Raw genomic sequence first — 22,862 nt, forward strand, 5'->3', positions numbered from 1 at the left:
TTCCACAGCATTTTTCATTTGGCCTCCCAGCAGCATTTGACACAGCTGGCCACTCCCTCCTCCCTAATAAACTTTTCTCTTTGGCTTTCCTTCCTCCTCCCTAATAACCCCCTCGCCCTCGCTGCAGCTCCTCTTCCACCTCCTCTGTATGTTCTTTCCCAACACTGGTGCCCCACGGCTCAGGCCCTGGTCCTCCTCTCCATTGTACTACATCCTCATCTGATCTCTAGTCTGTCTTTTTTTCTTTCTCATAGGACTTAACACTTTCTAACATACCATAAAATTCATGAATTTATCACGTTTACCTTATGGTGTTCCCTCTGCCTCACCCCACAAGCAAAAGGAATGTACACTCTACAAAGATTTCTCACTCCTTAGTTCACTCATGTATCTCAAGTATCTAGAACAGCGTCTGGCACATAGTACATACTCAATAAACAGCCTCTGAATGAATAAATGATTTTTTTAACTTTTTTAGTATGGAAAATGCCAAGCATACACAAAAGTAGAGAATAGTACAATAAATTCCTAAGAACCATCACCCAGGTCAACAATTATCAACACATAGCCCATCTCTTGTCATCTATGACCTCACCCACCCTCTTCCCACCACTGGATCGTTCAGAACCAAATCCAGACCTCATGTCACCTCATCAGCAAATATGTTTACCTTTATATGAATGAATGAATTCCTTATCATCTCTCTCTGATTTAGACTATGCCTATGAGATATCAGAGAGGTAAACTTTTCAAGGTCCAAATTGAGGTTGCCTCTTGGTGAGAGGTGTGGAGGAAATCATGACACCTTCAACATTTAAGAAAATTCCACAGTGTTCTCTGGGAGGGCCTGGCAATTTACAAGGGCACTCCCATTCCGGAGATGCACCTTAGTAATTTATAGGCAGACTTTCCACAAATCAAAGGAGGGTGAGAATAGAAAAATCCAAACCAATAGGATCGTGACCCAAGACACCTAGGGGAATTTTAATCAATTTCATTAAGAGCTGTTAGCCCTTAGAAACCAAGCAGTGTTTATTTTGGGGAGAAGAGTTTCCATTTCCACAACAGATTAAAAAAGTTTTAAAAACAATTCCATTTTAACCAACAAGAACTTTATATTGCCTAAAAAAAAAAAACTCTGCTTAATAAACAGTATTTAATATATTAACTATTTGCATTACAAAATCCTCAAAGTGCTAGGAAACCATCCCACCACACTGCCTAAAAAAAAAAAATACATAGTAATTATAAACATTGGCTCTGGAGCCAGGATGCTCCCACAATCCAGCCTTCTCTATTTACTAGTCTTACTTCCTTCTGCCTCGCTTTCTTCATATGCAGAATGGGGATCATAGCTGTACCTCTCTCATACGTTTTTGGGAGAAATAAGTGGACTTATAGGAAAGGACGTATTTATAAGTAGAGCAGATGATTGATACTACATTCAGTTCATCCTGCTTTGTTACGTTGACTTGGGGCATCAGTATATTATTTTAAGCTGTTCCTTCCAGGTTTGTCTACAGACGGTGGATTCCCGCCTCTCGTTTAAAGGTTAAGAAGTCTAATTAGCACGTGCAAAATATTGGGGCGGGGCCTCTGGGCTCCGTCCCGCCCCCCCCCCCCCCCCCCCCCCCCCCCTGGCTTCACACAACAGAAAGGCTGCCGGTCCGGGCGCTTGTTATCCCCGCATGTGAGCGATCTGGCGAGTAGAGACTCCCTCCTGTAGGTAAGAGGAGCCCCGGGAAGTGAATTAAGCGAAGAAACGCCGTCATCCCCCGGCCGCAGCCCTCCCCTTGCCCCAGTTTCAGGAGCGCGGGCCGGGCGGGCACCTGCGCTGCAGCGGGCGGGTTGGAACCGGCCGGGACTACATCCCGGGGCCGGAGGCAGGGGTCAGGCCGCTCCCTGGGGCTGCCATCCCCGAGCTCTGCTGCCGGTTGCAATGCTGAGACGCAACCAGGGAGGTTTGGCTAGAATTTTCACTTCCAGCCATCTGGAAAAGCAGCTTAAATAAAACCACGATCCTAATAAAGGGCCAGCATCCCCCATGGTTACACCCGCGTTCACAGCTTTTAATTGAAAAGAAACCTTAGCCCAGAATTCCAAACCCCGATCCAAGAATGGCAAAAAGGCCCTAGTGAGGAAAAGAAGGGGGACTTAGAGGTTAAGAGACGTAGGGTTCGATTCAGAAGACTTTAATAACACTAAAAGGAAACATAACCATACCTTACGATAATATTGCCGGAAAGGATACCTAATCATCAAATAACCTACCAGTTGTTTGTCAAGTCATTGTTGCTGCTGTAAATACGCAGAAGGTTTGAGCTTGTGGAGTGCTTCAAGTTTGAAAAGGGTGAAGGAAATAGTGTTTTCTAAAAATACTCACACATAGTGTTTTGCTCCTACAGCTATCAGAACACATCGTTGTCTTCTAAGGCAAAAGCTGTGTTTTCATTCAGGTAGCTATTTTAAAGAGACCAGAACGTAACTAACTTCCAAAAAGTTTTTTCTTCAAACTGCCTTAGTAGTAGCTGAAATGGACAAAAGAACTAATTTCTTTTGGTCATTTTTGGTTATGGACCAACGATGGTTTCTGAAGGTTGGGTAATGGGCAATGCAATTCAAGCATAAATATTCAAAGATGAATTCATTTGGCCTGCTGCTCCTTAGCTGTTTAGGTGAAATTATCTGCTGTGTACCTTTCGGAAGTTGCTGTCTCTCATCTATGAGTGCCCAGCTGTGTTGTGTTGAATTTGCAACCTGTGCTTGCATGAGAGAGATGGGTGGGAATCTGCATTGAGTGTGTAATATGGGCCAAGAACCAGATTGAGTAGTTCCGGGGACAACCTGGTGAGGTGGCTGTGATTATCCTCCACGTTTCAACAGTAGGCTTGGAGAGGTTACGTACTGCCACAAACAGAGGTGGGGCCAGGAAGAACATGAGCCCCAGATTTCGAAGTCATGCTCTTTCCCCTGGACCACACCGGCCACTGCAAACCCAAACCTGGAGTGAAAAAAAAAAACTAAGACTGGGAGGGTGGTAGTGAGATGTCAAAATATTAAAGTTAATTCAGTAATTTAACAACTATGAGCAAATCATTTAGGTTCAGAGGAATAAATTAGAGGTTATTCGGATAGGCTAGAGGCACGGCGAATGGTAACTAGTATTAAAAAAGATAACTTTCGGAAAATGATAAAATTATGACTTTCGTACGGATATAAAAATGAACACGGGTTAAAGATTTTATTTAACTCATTAATGAGGAAAATGGTAAGGCTGTTACAATCAGATCAAAGGAGAATCTAAAAAATAGGTACACTTATAGATCAGAAATACTGAGATAGAGGTAAAACTGGTTTTCCAAGGGGGAGACTGGAAGAGTTCCCTTCACTGGATAGAACTTATTTGCATGTCTATAGACAAGAATTATTGCACACTGTTATCAGTCACTATAATTTACAGAGGTTTAAAATAGCTCAAACAATGCGTAGTTTTTCCTTGAAGCATAAATTTTTCCCACCCCCACCCCAACCCCCATGCATTCGACCATTTACCCACATGCATTTCAATGGCTAGATATGATCAGTTGACTTTCTGTGTAAGTTTCTGCCAGTTTTATCGTTTCGACAGGCCTATTTCTCCAGCTGCACCTGAGACTAGGTTGATCTAACCATAGACATACAGAGAATAAACAGTCTGTAAGGGGATGGTTAATTGATCAGCAAATGTGTCATGCAAGCAAAAAGGAATGATGCCATATGTGACAAAATGGAATCCGAAGCGTGTGTTTTAAAGATCACTTGTATCTCTACTCTTGCAGTGGTTTTAACCAAAAGCTGAACTATTCTGGCCTACATGTTTAATATCTGGGCCTATTCCTACCTTGTGAAGTTCAGTGGAGTACTTCATTTCAGCAAAGATTCTTGGTCTTCGGTATTTTTGGGGGGTGGCTATAAAAAGGATTATGCATAGGTGATGGGACTACTTTGAGGTTTTCTGCGATTCTAAGTCACTTAAGACAAAATTCTAGAGAAACTAAATTCGATTATTTTAGTACTAACATTCAGGGAGAAGGGTTTTTGGTGTTTACCTCCCTAATCATCTGTGTTTCAGAAAGATATGAATCTGGTTCTCTTTTTTTTTTAATGGGTTTCCAAAAGAGGGTGGCTGTGGAAGAGGGTGTGTTCCAGTGTATAAAGCCATTAGAAAAGGGTGGGCTTTGGTGTGTAAAGCCATTGCTCTTGATTGCACAGTCCTGAAGGAGGAGGACTCAAGACTTCAAGGAGAAGAAGGGCCGTTGTGTCTTGGACTCCCAGCAGCTGGCAGCAGGAAGGAGCAGAAGCTGGATCTGAAGGCAGGAAACTGGACTTGCTCCTAGAAAGAAATAAGCTCAGGGCACGGAAGGAACAGGTAACTTATTCCCTGTGTATTATTTTGAAGAGTGTTATATGTGGCCAGCTTTCCAGAGTTTCTTGGCCTGTCCTAGCTTTGATCTACGGGCATTGTTTCCATTCTCAATTTTCTAGGACAGACCCAATTTCAAAGATGCTGTTCTGTTTTCAGATTAAATAGAGGCCTTGCCCCATGTGAAATTTGGAAAAACCTTAGTCATTGCACCAATAGAATAAGTCAGGGCTGTGGGGAGTCCTACACAGTAAAATGCTTTGAAGTAGGGGAGGAGGGGAAGGGTGTATTTTTTTAATTGTGATATAATTTACATGCAATATAATATCTGGATTTTAAGTGTTTATAATTGTATCCACCCAAGTAACTATATCCCATTGAGATATAGAATATTTCATCACCCCCGAATCTTCCTTCCTTCCCCTTTACAGTCACGTTGCACCTCCACTTCAGAGATGACCACTGTTCTGACTTCTATCGGCAGTGGAATCGTACAGGAGGGCATTTTTGTGTCTGGATCCTTTTTACGAAGCATAATGTTTGAGGGTCATTTGTTTTGTTCCATGTATCAGTGATTAGTTTCTTTTTTCCGCGTCACCTTTGTGGAGGTATAGTTTACATATAATGCATGTACATTATAAGTGTCAATGTCATAGTCAATGAGTTGTGACAAATATACGTAACCTTATAACCACGGCCACAATCAAGATACAGAGTGTTTTCATCACCCCAGAAGGTTCTCTTGTGGTTTACTGCAGTCAGTCCCTCCCTTGTCTCCCACCCCAGGCAAGCACTGATCCAATTTCTATCACTATACATTAGTTTTGCTTATTTTAGGACCTTAGATATATTAATGGAATCATACAGTTTTGTGTCTGGATTCTTTGTCACAGCCTAATGTTTTTGATATTCATCCAAGTTTTTACAATAGTTCATTCCTTTTTATTGCTGGTTGAATCAGTATTAGTTGTATAAATATACAGTATTGTATATTCATTCACCGTTTAATGGACATTTCAGTTGCTTCCTGTTTTTTTCCACTATTATGAATACGTGAACTTTCTTGTATAGATTACAAAATGGTTTTCCAAAGAATTTGGTACCTCCTTGCATTCCCACAAGCAATGTATACGAATTCAGCTGCTCTAAATCTTTGCCAGCATTTGGTCTGCTAGTCTTTTTATACTCAGGCATTCCAGTGGTTGTGAAATGTTCTCTGTGGGTTTTTTTCCAGTTTCTTAATGGTATCGCTAGATGAGCAGATATGTTTTTTTGATAAAATCCAATTCATTATTTTTTTCCTTTTAAGTTTAGTCCTTTTGTCATTTTGGTAAAATATTTGCTAATCCCTGGGTCACAAAGCTCTGTTCTTCTAGATGGTACTCTAAGGTCCTAGAGTTTGTTACGTCAAATTGGTTTTTGTGTATAGAGTGAGATAGAGATCAGTAAAATGCATTTTAAACCAGGTGAAGTCACAACTGAAATACAATAGCACAGTAGAAGTTGGCAAAACCATCCTGCAATCCTGATTTTGCAACAGAGGTATAGTAATAAAGCACTATGCTGGAATCCCTTCCCCATGCCTTCCTCCAGCACCAGCCTGCTTTGACCTTAGCACATTGCAGCTCTTGTTTTATTTGGGTTTTTCTCCAAGTTATATTCTCTTCTCTTTCAGTAGTAAGTAGGCTAAAAGGCTTCATTAGTTGTTATACTCTGATATCAGCTAAAAGCAAAAATTTTAGTTTCCAGTAATCAAACTTTTGGTTTGCTTCTGTCCAGTGAATGGCTTGGCTCTGGCAATGTTGAAAACATGAAAAGTGAGACGTTTTTTGGAAAATGTAATAAATACTGACCCTCACTATTTTTCAAAAGGCATTGGGCCTTGGGGAGTGAAACCATCTGCAAGTGTCATCTCTCTTGCCCAGCTGCCCAGGTCCTTTGGAACTTTAGAGGCTGTGAGGTTCGTGACTATTTTACGTTATCAGTCTAATTTATTTGAGGTAGGTGTTTGACTGCAGTAAAGGTTCTGGGGAGTAATGTGAAAATTAGGCCAGCCCGCTTCTCAGACGTTGGTGGTCTTGTCAGGCACCCTCTCTGAGATGACTGGATGGTTTAGTTGGGAGGGGCAGACAGGTGTTGGGTGGAGACTGGGGTTTCTAGATAGTTTCCTTCTAAATTGTTGGGATCTCAGTTAATTCTGGCACTATCTTCTAAACAAGTATGGAAGAGGATTTGATAAAATGATTCCTTTCCATTGACCCAGTCCCTTATACTCTAGGCTCTTTGTTGTGGGGAACCTTTGCAAATCCAAGCTTGGGGAAGGTCTTGGCTTTGGCCAGATCCTCCTGTCCCCTACTTCAGGAAGCCCCACAGCTCTGTTGGAGCAGAATTCCATCTTCTAGGAGTGGGTGGAGGAATCTGCTCAACTAAGGTCCTCCTTAGCTAAGAAGTCTACCCAGGACTCAGGAGCCAGGAAGCCCACTCGTGTGTGCCAGTTTCTACAGTTCTTTTTAGTAGTTACCTATTCTATGCAAATGGAAATATATATTTAGAAATATTCTAAGTACACAGCCCAACTTGATCATAGTCAAAACATAAGTAAGTCTTAAATTTTTTAGAAGATGAAGAAAAAAATCTATGCACACCTTAAAATGAAGTCAGATTAGATATGCTAGCAAGGGGATTGCTATTTTGAAGAAGGCTGCAGCAGCCCCCATACCTGAAGAAAGGAAAGCAGCCATAGAAATATGTGGCCTTCTAGAAATGGACCCAAATTAGAGATTGAGAGAAGCTGGAGAGTTAACAGTAGAATACTGAAGGGCCCCTGGTGGGACAGCTGTGAATTTTAATGAAAAATAATTATTATTCCCCTACTAGCAAAAAGAGAAAGAAACACATCATTTCCAAAGTAATTTAGTTGGGTCACTTCCAGTGCAAAGGTGTTGGTAGCCCTTGGGGCTCATTCAAGATCACCACAGGCTGGCTGGTAACCCCAACAGTGCACGTGGCCGTTTACTCCCAGGGCCCATGTGGTGTGTTGAACGTGTGTGCAGATGGCGCAACTGGGTCATAAGCAGGTGATCCCTGGTTGCCTAGAGGGTCAGAGCAGGGAAACTTCAACCTGCCAGGGACCACCATAGCAGAAGCTGATGCTCAGCACTCACTTCCTCCATCTGCTTTTGCTAGCTAGAGCTCTCCCTCCGAAGAGCTCCCCTACACATCCCAGCCCACCAGGGTAAGCTCTGGTGGATTGAGCTGCTCCGGATCTCTGCTGGAAGGAACGGCTGATTCATTCAGCCTCTCTTGTTGCTTCTGGCATCTTCACTGTAGATTTCGAGTCACGATAGCCTGATAGCTGACTTGTTTGAAGAATGTCCTTTTTCTTTATTTTCCTTTTAACCTACTACCCACACAATGTTCTTGTACTTTTTAAAAAATGGTCATAGAGCATATGAGTAATGTGTGAGATTTACTGGCACAGGGACGCCTTTTAAAAGGATTATCTTATTTGGAAAGCACAGAAAGTAAAGGGGAAAGATAAATATCTTCCCTTCAGACGTACCAACCCAGTTCATGTCCTCAAGTTAGATTCCATGAAGGGAAATCTAGAATACTGTTTAGGAGGAGAATAATATTATGAGGTCAAAACAGAATGATAAAATGAAAACTTACAAGAGAACAGTCTGTTCCAGATGATTTTTTGCCGTGAAGGCTGTGGTCTTCCCAGATGGGTGTGCTTATGAGGGATGTGAAGATATTAGTCCTAGTCTTTTCTCGGCAACCTCTCACCCAGTGACTGTGTCCCATAGTAGGTTGTAATGCATACTGTGATCATTTTTGTGTATCTATATATTAATAACCCAAGCACAGTTTCAGGAAAAAAACAGCCCTACTCCGCAGCGTACTTTGATATTTAATATTCTTTTCTGCAATATTTGCTGAAAAATCCTATTTGCAACCCACTAAATTTTTTTGACACCCACGATCTGAATAGCACTATTCTAAAATAAACTGGAATTGGAATTTTGAGGATATAACTCGGCACTCTCAACATGATGTAACAGGAAAGATAACTGAACTTGGATTAGAAAAACTGAGTCCAAGTTCAGGCTCTGAGGTTGGTTAAATGTGAAAAACACACAAATCTTATTGCCTATGGCCCTCAGTTTCCCCATCTATAAAATGAGGACAACACCATCTCCTCTGTCTTCCTCACAAAATTGTCAAAGAAAGAGTAAAATAATTTTCTGAATGTAAAAGTTATAGAGCTTGCGTTAGGAATTTGATTATCATAGTCATGGTCTCGATGACAGAAAAGAGAAGCATCTCCTCAATGATAAGATAAAATAAAAGATGATGATCAAGACTTCCAAGCATTATGAGACCATTAGCTGCAGGCTTTTCCAGTAGGAGAGAGATCGATTTTGGTAGTACCCAGGTTGTTCGGTGGGAATCCCAGAGCCCACACGGACAGTGCCTTTGGGGGTAGCTGGCAAGAAAAGGAGGAGAGGAAAATGTCAAGGAGGTGGGAATGGTGCCCCAGAGGTGGGAGGCAGCTACCTGTCAGAGTAGAGGGGGGAATGTAAACTTGCAGCCAACAGACCAGACTCTGAGCTCAGCTGGAACCTTTCTTAGCTGGGTGTCTGTGAGCTTTGAGGAAGCTCAGTTCCCATGTCTGAGAAATTGGGGACATTTTGTATATATAAATGATATATTATTATGTAATATTAAATGTAATAAATATTATATAACATTCTATCATTATATTTATTTAATATAACAATGTTTATAATTGTTATTTATATAATAAATACATGTATTATATTTGCATAATTATATAATATAAATATATAATTATATGTAATTATATGTATAATATATATAATTAGGATTGTTGTAAGGATTAGAGACAATTATATAAAGCGACTAGTCCGATGGTTGGTGTAAAGCAGGAGCTAAGTAAATAATAACTGATACCATTTTATCTGTGTAAGTTGCAGACTTTATGTAAGGAAAACGATCACTGCCTTCAGAGGGTGGGTGAAAAGCCGTGCTGGCTGGATGATGTCAGATATCTGTACTGTGCGTAACTGAAGGAGCCAGAACCATGGTATTCTATTAAATGCTGAACACAGGCGTTCCGGGGCCCCTGCTGGGTAAGGATTGAGGCCGGATGGAACAGAGTGGGTCACAAACACGGAGTGATGTGTGTCTGTGAAGGGGTTAGTCGACTGGGGCAAAGTGCAAGAGGCATATCTGAAACATCGGAGTCACCTGAGGATTTTTCCACCTGTCCTGGACTCTCCAGGACCTGGAGGGCCAGAAAAGAAAGTCAAAGTTGTGAGTCCATATGTAGCTTTGAAAAAGCTCCCTAGATGATTTCCATCCACTTCCCTCACTGCCCATTAAGGTCCAAGGCTGTGGCGTGGAACCCATGAGCCCAGTGGATAGATAAGGACAGTGGTCCTTGGCCCTCCTGCAGCAGAATCACTCAGTGCATATAAATGCAGATTCCTGGGCCTCACTATACCTACTGAATCAGGCTTTAGGGATGGAGTCCAGGGATCCATAGTTTTACCAAGCTCCCAGGTGATTCTGATGTGTGAGTCATGTTCACACAGTCTTTGTTCACTGGCCAGGGTTGGAAAGGGTTATGCAATGGGGCAAGTGCTGGACAAAGAGACTCTGAGTTGCAGAGAGGTGAAAGAACAGCCAGATATTAGCAGCTAAGAGTCTCAGGAGTCTCCCAGTGGAGAGCAGGCAGTGGGCAGGGACAGTGGCTGTGGCCCTGAAGGCTGAAGAAAAGCCACCAGGAGAGACGTGGTCTCTGAAAGGGTCTGGGAGCTGCTGCTGCGGTTAAACCAGGAACTCTAGCTGCTCTCCCGAGTCCTTCTGGTTTCAGAGGACTCCTGCTAATGTTTGGTTAAGTGCCTTCTTTCATTTCCTCTGGCCAAAAGCTAGCTTTGACGCATGCGTTTGTTTCCAGGGGAGGGGACTAGGAAAAGGAGTGAGGGAAGGAAGCCCAGCATCCTGGGGTGCAGGGACGAGCTCCCCAAATGTTTCTCAGTTGTTTTCAGCTAAGTCCTCTCTCATTTTCTCCTCATTAAGCCAGAAGCACTGTTGAGTCCTCCAACATAAAGAGAGCAAAGGGAAGAGAAATGACATGTGTTTGAGGAGTAATTCTGGGCTCAACATGTTCCCAAGTCACTTCCAAGTATCGAGGTGCTCCGTGCTCACACAATGCAAGTGGCATTGTTATCCCGTTTTACAGACAAGCAGCTGAACCACAGGGCCCTTGTGGAGTTGAGGGCCTCCCGGGTCTTTACCTGATGCAGCTAGGAAGTGCACTCAGGAAACCCAGGCAGAGCTTTCCTAGTTCTCAGTGGGGAGGTCTGACATTCACCCCCTTCCTTCTACAAGACTTACTGTGTGTCGGGCACTCTTCAAGGCACAGGGATAGAGCAGTGACCCAAACAGTTAAAAAACCCTGCCCTTCTGCTTCCACTCTAGTTGGGCATTTACTGTCCATTCCTGCTTCACCTTCCCAACTAAATCCAGTCAGGCAGCAGTATTAGAACAGTTAAGAGACGAAGACGTCAGTAGTCCAGGGGACTCTTAGCAGCCCAGGGCCCATGGGCATAGTCCTAGGGTTCTGAGATGCGTGGAGAAGAGGATGACTTGGAGTTAGTGAGAGAATGTTTTAGATGTCGAGTCAGCGGATGCCACTCCTTTAAGACCACACTTTGAAAGACGGCCAAGCCTCAGTAATTGCCTACCCAGGCTAGCCTTTTCTACAAGAACATTACTCACGAAGAAATAAGGCCCCAGCACACTCCTGCAGCAGCTCAGGAAGAAGATAAGTCCATGCCTTCTGGGCTTGGGGAGGAGGTGGAGGATAAACCCAGGGTGCTCTGGCAAAGTTTTCACATTGTCAGCATTGCTCATAGTTGCTGCAATCCAGTTCCAAATTCGGGTTTCCATTGTCTCTGCACCACTTCATCAAAGGTTTTGTTGACAAAGATGCAAACAGTGTTCACCTTATTTAACTTGAGAGGAACTATGCAGCTGTCTGGGGCCACCTTGTGAAAGGGTAGGGTGGGGTCAAACCGAGGTATGACCCAGGAGGCTCTCCCCACCTCCCTAGCCCCTAGCAAAGTTCCTCCTCCTGAATACCTGGAATTCCACCCTGGTGACTTGCTCTTCTGGAGTGAGCATCCTCCCTCTCTCTGGCCCGCTTTCAAACTATAATTGGCCCTGGCAGCTCTATGCATTAGGCCGTAATCTTCAGTATCAATGTGTTTATAAAAACACTTTCTTCCCTCACTGGGGAGAGGTTGACATTAGGTTAATACCAGCAGCCAAGGAGAAAAGACCAAGAGAATGAGTCAGAGTGGAGCAGGTGAAAGGACCCTGATGGGAGTCAGGGAGACCTGGATTCAACTCTTGGCCATGTGGTTTGAAGCCACTTGTTGGACATCTTGGATCTCCCATGTACTCACCTGGGAATCTGAGAAGTTAGTACATATTTTACAGTTATTATGAGAATTTAATGAGATAATATGCAGAAAAGCATCATACTCACAGCAGGTTAGTTTCTTTCCTATATACTATCTCAGAGAACTTAACCACATCCGAGACTATCAAAAACATGTATGCTTTACAAAGTAAAGCTTGATCCAAAATAAGAAAGAATGAGACAGGATTTTCCTGATGCACATTGTAATCCATATGAAAAAAAAAAGATTGTTTCAAAGATAGCCACCATAAAATAAGGGAGTTTTTTTGGTTTTGTTTTGCTGTTTCTGTGCAGTGGAAAATGAGATACTCTGCTGGGTTTTTTGTCTGAAGTTTGAATTTCAAGCAATTTTATTTCTAAGTTAGGAAAAAAGTATGAACTATTAATTAGCTACCTGCCGCATTGAATAGTGTGAAACTGCAGGTTTAGGGAAGAAATGGGCCCAGTCATAAAGAAAAGTGGAGTAACAGTCTAAGAAGGGATGGCTTCCATTCCCAAGATAGAGTTAGGACCAGTATGGGAGAAGGAAGAAATATGGAGAAGATGGCCAGTTACATCATTATCCATTTTAATTTTTTTAACTGAAGAATTATAAATTCTCAGATTGGAGACACTTAAAAATATCTTGGATGTTTATGATGTGTTAAGCACAATACTAAGCAAGGGATAGTCTAGTGGAGAGATAAATGTATAAATACACACATGCCATTCAGTGTGTTAAATGTTTCAGAGTCACAGTGCAAAATATAGTGGGCAGATAATAGAAGATTTGATCAACTCAATCTATGTTCTCTTGGGTTTGACCTCCTAGAAGTACCTTATCTACCACATGTACACCAACAATTCCCTGGCCAGTGTTTTTTACTGACTTTCAAGCAGTCATGGGCCCATTGTTTACCATTTATTAGGAGCTATTCATTACTGTATTTGTGATGGAGAACACTAAAGAAGTGTGACTCTACCCCCAGGACTAATGAATAAGTTTGTTGACAATGACGATTTGACTTGGTCACCTAAGAGATATTTGAGAGCAGCTATTCATCACTCACCTTTCCATTTCAGCTGCAGATGGATGAAACTTTATCCTTTCATGAACCATTTAGAAATAATCAATTGTTCATTACATCCAAGGACAGGAATAAACATCAGTTAATTTTGGCTCTGTTTCCGTTTGATCAGCCATGGGTTGTTTCCGAACTTCACTGAGTCATTCCTGGATTTATCCCACTGTGATCCTCTGCTTATTTGGATTTTTCTCCATGATGAGACCCTCAGAACCCTTCCTTATCCCTTATTTATCTGGACCAGATAAAAACCTGACCAGCTCAGAGGTAGGTTAACATACATACATATCTTAATGTGGTTTAATTTTGCAGGACTTGAACAAGGACATGAGGTCAGAGTTTCATTCAACTTGGGGAAAGATAACCACTGACCTCGATTTTCATGGTACTTCTTATTCAATAGAACTGGTCTAATTATTCTTTCCTCCTCATACTTGCGCAAACGGGAAACAAAACACAGTGTATGTGAAATAAATATTTTAACTTTTATAGAGTTCTACTAATAATCTTACTACACGGAACATTTCAGTTCTCCATTAATTCTATTATGCTAATCCTAAAATAAAATCACCGCCAGGCACAGGATCTAGTCCTAATAAACTTTCATGCTGCTGAGGTATAAGCAGAATCTGATAAAGAATTGTACCATTTCTTTAGGACACTTACTCAGTTTTGAAAAACTATTTACCAGCAGGCCCCAGAAGGCCAAAGTCTCTTACTTAAAAGATCTCCCTATTTCATTATAACAAGTGCAGCAAGAAAATGCGCTGGAGAGCTACCCTTGGCTGGTTTTATAATCTCCAACCAGAGCTATGAAGACACTGCAGAGAGTGTAGCTTTACTGGGAAGGCTAATTGATGCTGGTTTATTAGGTGATAAGGTGGTAAATATAGAAAAGCAAGCTTGTTGTGCTTTGCTGTAAGATCGCTTAGTGAAACTCTGTTTCAGAGTTACGCAGATGGAAGCATGTCACGATTAAGACAAGCAAACAACAGATAGAGGTCTGGAATCAGCCAGTGAACCTACTGGCATCTGCTTGTGTGATCACTTAATGTCCCCATCCTCAAAAGTGCAGCTCAGTCGCACTAGCCTTTCACATCACTGAATTTCCCCTCATCATTGACATTTGGACCCACTGAGGTTGCTGGAGACCAGAACAAAGGCTAATGTGACCGAGCTCCAACTCACCTGTCATGCCCCAGAGATCAACAACTTCTTCAGTCCTTTCTTTTTATGAATGAACATTGAGTTCCTATGCATTTCCGACTAAATCCATGAGATGACCCATATTATACTGAGGCCAGAATTGAAAAAGCAATATTGAATAAGATTGAGCCTGGCAAATTTGGCCAGCAAGGAAATTAAATGCATTACTTGTTCCCACTCCATAATTCTGCAAGGTTATTTACTCTTTGCCGTCTTCATATATATGTCCATTCAGATTTTGGAAGGGCTGATATTTTTGACGTAGTGATGGATCAAATAAAGATAAAGGTTTCCAGATTCATCTAATGTTAATCTTTGAACAAGAAGAGAATGGTAATTTTTAAGAGCCTTAAAAACCCAGAAGTATCTGTTGAATAATTTTTAACTAATTTACTCAAATGTACATAATATCTTAATATAGTTCAGATTGCACATTATATTTTTCTGCTGGAATGCACATAAGTATGTAAGTTGGTTTTTTGGGGGGCAGGAGGCTTGCTTTTCCTAGTGGTTTCCTTGAAAATCGGTTTTCTACTGTGCTTTTCTGTAATATGAAGAATATTCTATCCGATCAGATGCAGAATTTGACATTGGGCAAGCCACGTGTACCTTAGTAATGTACATATCTGAGAAAGCTAGCACTTCTGACTTCCTCATGCTTTGTGGTCACATGATCCATTTTTCAACTTTGCAGATCACAAATGAGATCTTTCCTGTGTGGACATACTCTTACTTGGTGCTGCTTCTCCCCGTGTTTGTCCTCACCGATTACGTCCGCTACAAGCCAGTCATCATCTTACAAGGGATTAGCTTCATCGTTACCTGGCTGCTGCTCTTGTTTGGGCAAGGAGTGAAGACCATGCAGGTTGTAGAGTTTTTCTATGGGATGGTCACTGCCACCGAGGTGGCCTACTATGCTTACATTTACAGTGTGGTCAGCCCAGAACACTATCAGAAAGTGAGTGGTTACTGCAGGAGTGTCACGCTGGTGGCCTACACAGCAGCCTCAGTGCTGGCCCAGATCTTGGTATCTCTGGCCAATTTATCCTACTTCTACCTCAATGTCATATCCCTGGTCTCTGTCTCCATGGCCTTCCTTCTCTCACTTTTTCTACCAATGCCCCAGAAAAGCATGTTTTTTCATGCAAAACCCAGCAAAGAAGTACAAAAGCCATCAAACAAGAATGGCGTGTTAGGTGAACCTCAGGAGGGGGAAGCACCAGGCTGCAAAGAGGAGAAACCCACGTCGGAAATATCTACCACATCGGAGAACCCAGATGATGGCCTGTTGAGCAGCCTAAAGCCAAAAAATTTAGCTTTGAGAGTTTTCATGCAGTGGTTCCAAGATCTGAAGGAGTGCTATTCCTCAAAGCGTCTTTTTTACTGGTCCCTGTGGTGGGCGTTTTCCACAGCAGGTTTTAACCAGATTTTGAACTATGTTCAAGTCTTGTGGGATTATAAAGCACCATCCCAAAATTCTTCTGTCTATAATGGGGCAGTAGAAGCTCTCGCAACCTTTGGAGGTAGGTAAACATTGATTTATCTTCCTTGATAGGCTACCCCAACTAAGTTCATCTTTCCAGTTGCTAAACTTCTCCATGGTGGAAAATTAGCTGTGTTCGGAAGGCATATCAATGTTTTTCTGAAATGGAAGGCACTGGGGGTGGGGGGTGGAGGGGACAGGACTATGACACTTCTATTTAGTGTGTTGTAGTTACAACAGGTAACTCAAGAGCTCAACCAAATTCTGGCCAAATTCCTGAGATTCCACTTCATCATCAGAAAAGTTAATAAAATACCCTGTTCTTCCAGACTTGTTTTTAATATCGAAAAGATAATACACATCTTGTATATAAGTTAAGAGTTTTGTTATTTTAGAAAATGAACTATTAAGGCTTCAGATTATCACTGGGAGAGTTTTTTTAAAGAAAGGATTGGACTTAGCTGGCAGCCACCTTTAGCAATTCTAGGCCATACACCAAAAATTTTCAAAAGTAGCTTTCCTATGAGATTTAAATGAGTGGAAGATATGTGAGAGTCAGGATTCTAATATCAGAGGGAAATCTGCCTTTGAAGTTTTCTCTACAATAAATATTTATATCCTGGTAAGTGGAAACTTAAATTCAACCGAGACTTTGAAGATATTTTCTAGGAAGTTGCCGATTTCCACACCCTCATTTACAAAAATTTCAGAAAACTCATGTGGCATCCGTGTTATTATTGTCTTGCTTTTAGGAGGCCTCAGTTTAACTTCTGAAAACCAAGATTATGCTGGAATTGGTTCACTGAAATTATTTCTCCTACATTCCAAATTCTAGGGGGGGAAATAGTTTTATGCCCTTTGTAACAATGGTTCTTTCCTAGGTCACATGCAGAAAAGGTACATAATCGAATGTCAATAATTTGAAACATAAATGCCTTTCATTTTGTTTAAGAGAACTATAATTAGTAACCCTAATTACTGGCAATTATTCAATCTGTTAAACTCTATAAGTCAGTATAGGTCTGTGCACCAAAAGCCTCAAGTAAATTAGGCCAGATCTTGAAGACATTAAGATGGAGACTAGAGATAAGATTAAGGTTAAGAAAGATTAATAATGAAGACTAAAACTTACTACCCAGTGCAACACATCTGTTACCCATCATTGAAAAGAACATAATGATAAAAAACAATAAAGAAAGACGAACATGTACAGGCCAGGTGTACTCCCAGAGCAATCGTTTCATCCTTTTCTGTCTCTGCCCTTAGGACGATATATTAACTGATTGGGTTTATGTATCATTTCTCTCTCCTCTGTTGTGATTAGGAACCTTTCTGGCCTCTCTGCATAGTACAGCGCTTGGCAGGTAGTTGATGCTGATTGAAAGTGTGAGGACTAAATGATTGAAAGAATAGGAAGTAAAGGGAAAAGAAAACCTGATTGAGAAAAGGATAAATCCACATTTAGGTGTATTGCAGTATTTTCACAAATTGCGATAGCAACATATTCATCTTTGAGAATTACCTAAGACCTGAGTCTTTAAGAGAGCATTTTGATATTTCCCATGTGCAAAGTCAGTATGTGTCGTCTTCCTTAATGTTTCTTTTTCAGGGGCTGTGGCTGCCTTTGCAGTGGGTTATGTGAAAGTCAACTGGGATCTTCTGGGAGAGTTGGCTCTGGCGATCTTCTCAGTTGCCAATGCAGGCGCTCTCTTTCTCATGCATTACACAACCAACATCTGGGCATGCTATGCTGGCTATTTGATATTCAAGTCCAGCTATATGCTTCTTATAACCATAGCTGTGTAGGTATTACCAACCATTTCTTTCCATTCCTAAAACTAAACCATATTCTCTTTTCTGTATTCCTATAATTTGTCTGAGAACTTCAGAAGAATTTTAATCAGTTGCAATATTAAATGTTGACTACTTCATACTAAATTAGAGAAAATTAAGCCATCTTTCGCTTAACTCTTTGCCCTCTGAATATTGCTAAGATTAGTCATCAAGGAGAGAAAGTTGTGTAGGTTCATAAACCAAAAGCAGTGACATAGATTGTCAGGTTGTGGTTTCCTGTTTCGAGCAGTTGGCCATAACAAGGGGTGGTGCAATCTGGTTTTGAATGATTAGGTTTAGATTTCATCCTTAATTTCACTTAATTGCTTGAGTAATTCTCATAAAAGGCATATGCTTTTGTGTGAAGCAAAATATTGTCAGCAGGTTATAAAAACTTGGATACTGGAAATTATAGATGCAAAAGTTACAAGAAACTGTAAATCCCAGAGATCATTTTTTAAAAACCATTGAAAACATTTAGTTCCAAAATAAGTGTATAGAAATCTAACGGTAGGAAATGTGCTTTAGTATTAACCAAAAGAGGTAAGAAACATTTGAATTTCAAATCCCACAAAAGAAGTAGAGACAAAAGGTTTATCAAGTTTTGTTTTTTAATATGTGAAAAATGTTTGATAAGCAATTGACAAAACACAGAACTCTAAGCACTCTGGGAAAAGATCGTGAAATAAAGGAAAGGGATAAAACTTTTGAGAAGTTTACTTTTTTTCACTGAAATGTGTCAATTTAATGAATCAAACTCATGAGTCTTGAGTTTCTTTTTTTAATGTGAGGATTTGTTAAGGTAAGATGATATGATTTCTTTTCATTTTAACAGTATTCAGAATCCAGAGCCTTTTACCTGAATTACAAAGAAGAACTCTAAATAATATACAATTGCCAGTCTTTCATAAATGTTTTGTAGTAAGACTTCAAAACCTATATAATTATTAAAAATAAATTAATTACAAATTGACTCAATTGGACAACCAGCCATGATCTGGATCTTCCAAAGAATAATTCACCTACCAAATTTTGAAACTGTCAATGCAGACAGTTGACAATAAAATGAATAACTCTGCAAAAAATTCTTCAGATTGGGTATTGCTTGCATTTTCATAAAAATTTACTGCAAAACCATATCTCAAGTCAGATAGCATCCAATATTCCCAAGTTATGAGAACTTAGAACGTTAGGTTTAATTTCTGGAAGCATCAAATTGCACGGGAGGAATTTTGCCACATTTCCTTTAACTGTATTTTAATTCAGCCTTTCACTGTATTTTTTAACTCCCTTTCTTTGCTCTTCCTGGAGGAGATTTAGACAAAAAGTGCTGGTAACAAGATACTGCTTTCTCTTCCATTTCTGTCTTTTAAAGATAAGAATCTCATGTATGTTCTTGTTAAAAACTTATTTGATGTTTGATGATAGATTTCAGATCGCAGTTAATCTGAGCGTGGAGCGCTATGCTCTCGTGTTTGGAATCAACACCTTCATTGCCCTGGTGATTCAGACCATTGTAACTGTGATCGTGGTGGATCAGAGAGGGCTCAATCTGCCAATCAGCATTCAGGTGAGCTCAGTACTTCTGTGTTCCTACTCCTGTAGTTGGTGGAAATATAGTAGGTAATCTCAAAGGTTTTTTTTTTCAACTTTACCACTGCCAACATTCAAATTTCTTGAATTCCTTGGCTAGGAAAATTTTAAAATAAGCAATTCCTTAATTATCATGTTATAACATACCAAATAGTTTTTGAACAATAATCACAATAGGTCAGCATTTACCTCTGGCTCCTAAAACATCATTGGGTAACACTGGTTTTTGTGTCCCCTATGTTTTTCCTCTTCCTCCCACCATCCAGTTCCAAGGTTTACTGAGATTCAACTGCAGAACTCAGTTCCCTCTTCCCTACTTCACTTAAAATTAGTCCAATTTCTCATTTTGCATATGGATCTGAAAGAAAGGGAGATAAGATAGATAGGAAGTCACCTCAATGTCTAAAATTGATTCTTAGAGACATTACATATACCATTGCACCATCCTCCAGTCATAGACACAAAAATCAGTGAGATTCACTGTTTTTTCACTATTGGTGATGTTAGCTAGGATCTGAACCCAAGCAACCTTGGCTCCAGAGCCCACACCCTTAGTTACTGTATTGCTTACGTTCTCATACCTGGTTCTTCTAAGATGGGAGAAGGGAGTCTAGTGCAAATCTAAATGACCCATATTAAGATCCTGGGTCTCGCTTACCCCATAATCCAAGCAAATCAACAGCATCACCATGTATTACCAATGACATACATGGACAGATTTTGTGTGCGTCTAATTAATTCCATTTGTTTTTCTCCAGTTTTTAGTTTATGGGAGTTATTTTGCAGTCATTGCTGGAATTTTCCTAATGAGAAGCGTATACATTATCTATGCAGCCAAATGCCAAAAGAAGGTGCAGAGCTCTGCTACAAGTCAGAATCCATATGGACCACACCCAGAGGAGCCAAGGGATGTCATCATGGGAACAAAGCTCTAATCTTATGTGAACCATTACAACCTCTGAGCAAGGACTGTGCTGGTCACAAAGCCACTAAGTGCCATAAGTTGACATGTTTCACAAGTGTGGTTTCCAATGAACCTTTTCAAAACCACAACAAAATGTCAGCTTTAGACCAGATATCTATGTGCTCAGCTGAACTGGATGAAGTCAACAGGGCCCATTATCTCAATGAAACAACCCATTTTGGCAACCCCAGTGAATAGCAATAGCTGGAAAATTCTGGTTTTGATCACTTGCAAAGACATGCAAAGGCATGGAAAGAAACCATAAGAAAGTTCCAGCTGTCCTGGAGTTGATGTTCCCCATTCGTGAGCAGAAATACTAGCTAGACTGACCCTGTTGCTTGGCTTAGATATTTGTTTTATCTTACCAAAACAGGCAACCCATGGGACATTTTTGTCACATGAGCCATTTTTCTTCTTCCATTAAGTGTATTTCTATATAACTTAACAGTTCTCTGAGAGAATTGCAGGATTTAGTCCCATTTCTAAGGACTCCTCTTCAATCCTGATAACATAGCATCACTCACAAACTAGTATTTGATAATATCACCATTTAATTGTTTCATGATTATTTTTCATTTTGCGCTCTGCTGAGCTGTGCTGTTGAAACTCTACCTCAGGAATAGCTGCAACCCTCCTGTGTGTCCACAGAATGACATTCATGTCCATTCCCAGTGGCCCTAGGAAAAGTAATGAGCTTTCTCCCTAATGTGACGCCAGAGAGGTGTTTTAATGCTCTGTCAGCATGATGTCTGTCCAAGACAGAAAAAGTTAAGTAGAAATTTCCAGGGGTTTCTAGAAGTATTTGTAAATAAGAAAACACTGATGGGGGAGGCACCTGATTTTTAAATGGCAGAAATTGTGCTAAATAAAATTAAATGTGCAAAAATATTAAAGAGCCTAATTTTTTGATGAATTGTACTGAAAATTGGCCTTTTCTGTCCTTTGAATCTTCAGTAGAGGCTGTATTGAGCAGTCTGCCAGCGGGAATAAAGAATGCTGATTCAAGATTTGTATTTCAAATACACTCTTCTCCAAATCCAAAAATTCAGTCCCTGGACTGAAAAGAAAATTTCAGCCCAAAAGCCAACACATTCACTTAATGGAGAAAATTAATAACTTTCCTACTTATAGCAAAATCAGGGAAAGAATGATCAGTATCAGCTTTCTTACTTAACTTGTTGTATTGGAGGTATTAGCCAACACAATCAGACAAGCAAAAAAAAAATTAGAAGTCGGAAATTGGAAAGGAGGAGGCAAAATTATCATTATTCCAGAGACTACAAGTATACACTGAAGAGACTCAGTTAAAAACTGAGACAGTGTAAGTATATATCAAAACTGGCAGCTTTAAGATACAACTATTTAGAAGATAACATGGATGTAAAAGACCCCATTTATAGTAGTACAAAAGTAATAAAATTCCTAAGATTATATTTAATTAATAACTTAATAAATGTGTATAACATATATGAATTCACCTGAAAACACTTTTGAGGATGAATGCTTTTTTAAGTGTAAAAAGGAGATTAAATTATTTGCAGAGAGTAAAATTCTACTCTCTGCTCTTAATTTCAGTAACATAGGAGCATGAAAAAGTCCAATGGAACAGAGTAGAAAGTTCTGAATGAGTTCCTAATTCATAAGGGATTTAAGACTATGATAAAGATCGCATCTCATACAAGAGGAAGAAGAGGATGGAATAGTTAATAAGATTCAAACAGATTTTTTTCAAAGGAGAAAATAAGTAGGACCCAAGAGTGCTAGAATATCTCTCAATAAGTAATATATATGAATCACCATGCCGATGTAAAATATGAAACTACAAAAATACCAGAAGAAAGCATGCAAGAATTATTTTATAACCTTGAACCTTTCTAAAGGAACACAAAACCTAGAAGTCATTAAAAAAAAAAGAATTGACAGCATAAAGCTAAACTATGCATCAAAGAAAAACTATAAGCAAAGACAAATGATAATCTGGGAAAAATAGTATGACTTGTCAAAGCTACTTCCCCTAATTCATAAAGAACCAATACAAATTGATAAGAAAAAGATCAATAACCTGATAGAAAAATGGGAAAAGGACGCAAACAGGGAATTCAGAGAAAGAAAAATACAAATGGCTCAGACATGTAAAAGAAGCTCAAATTAACTCATGGGAGAATCGTATATTAAAACTGTAATGATACCATTGTTCAACTGTCAGACCAGAAAGTAATCCCAAAGTGTGACAATGCACTTTGTTCCCTGCAAATGGGTCAACAAACAGTCTCAAAGATTGTTGGTCAGAGTGTAAAGTAGTTTCATTGCTACGAAGGAAAATCCCACATTCTCAAAATTACGAATGTTCATCTCTTTCCACCTATAGATTTCTCTGATGGCAATATACACTACCGATATCCTTGCAAGGCTGGGAACTGATGTGTAGAAAAGACTTTTTATTACAATGTTGTTTCTAAGAACAAAGGATTGGGAACTATTTAAATTTCATTAAATGGCAGGGAAATATATTATGGTACACTAATATATTCATTTATAATCATATTAACTACATTAGAAAATGAGGAGCATCTTTACATAGCAATAAAGGGCTCTAGAATATATTATTATGTGGAGAAAAAGTCAAGTGCCAAAATAATAATGAATGCAATGGCTTGTCATTTGTTTAAAAGTATGGACAAAAATATCTATGTTGCTTTATATACACGTACAACTTTTCTGGAAGGACAAACAAAACATCTAACAGTGATGACCTGCTGTGGCATGATGGGAAATGGGAGGATGGCATCTTTTCACAGCTT

General features: G+C 40.0%; 1 protein-coding gene across 6 annotated transcripts; it reads left to right on the forward strand.

The window, feature by feature from the left end:
* The first annotated feature begins 1,642 nt into the window (after nucleotides 1-1,642).
* Nucleotides 1,643-21,154, forward strand: SLC19A3 (solute carrier family 19 member 3). Of its 6 annotated transcripts, none has more exons than XM_046644953.1 (9): nucleotides 1,643-1,726; nucleotides 4,252-4,408; nucleotides 6,275-6,362; nucleotides 9,397-9,558; nucleotides 13,098-13,249; nucleotides 14,883-15,711; nucleotides 17,281-17,473; nucleotides 18,933-19,074; nucleotides 19,856-21,154. In XM_046644953.1, the coding sequence occupies exons 4-9, from the start codon at nucleotides 9,525-9,527 to the stop codon at nucleotides 20,030-20,032; spliced, it is 1,527 nt and encodes a 508-aa protein (XP_046500909.1). In that variant the 5' UTR covers nucleotides 1,643-1,726; nucleotides 4,252-4,408; nucleotides 6,275-6,362; nucleotides 9,397-9,524; the 3' UTR covers nucleotides 20,033-21,154. The 6 variants fall into 6 exon arrangements, with proteins under 6 accessions (XP_046500909.1, XP_046500910.1, XP_046500911.1 ...); XM_046644954.1 differs by having other exon boundaries at nucleotides 9,403-9,558; XM_046644955.1 differs by having other exon boundaries at nucleotides 1,643-1,722.
* Nucleotides 21,155-22,862: the final 1,708 nt, after the last annotated feature.

The sequence above is a fragment of the Equus quagga genome, chromosome 17 (assembly GCF_021613505.1).
Source record: "Equus quagga isolate Etosha38 chromosome 17, UCLA_HA_Equagga_1.0, whole genome shotgun sequence".
Taxonomy (NCBI): domain Eukaryota; kingdom Metazoa; phylum Chordata; class Mammalia; order Perissodactyla; family Equidae; genus Equus; species Equus quagga.

Coding starts and splice junctions, on each gene's coding strand:
- SLC19A3 (XM_046644953.1), top strand. CDS start 9,525: ATGCTGAACACAGGCGTTCCGGGGCCCCTGCTGG. Junction 15,712..17,280: donor AGCTCTCGCAACCTTTGGAG/GTAGGTAAACAT, acceptor TTTCTTTTTCAG/GGGCTGTGGCTGCCTTTGCA. Junction 19,075..19,855: donor ATCTGCCAATCAGCATTCAG/GTGAGCTCAGTA, acceptor GTTTTTCTCCAG/TTTTTAGTTTATGGGAGTTA.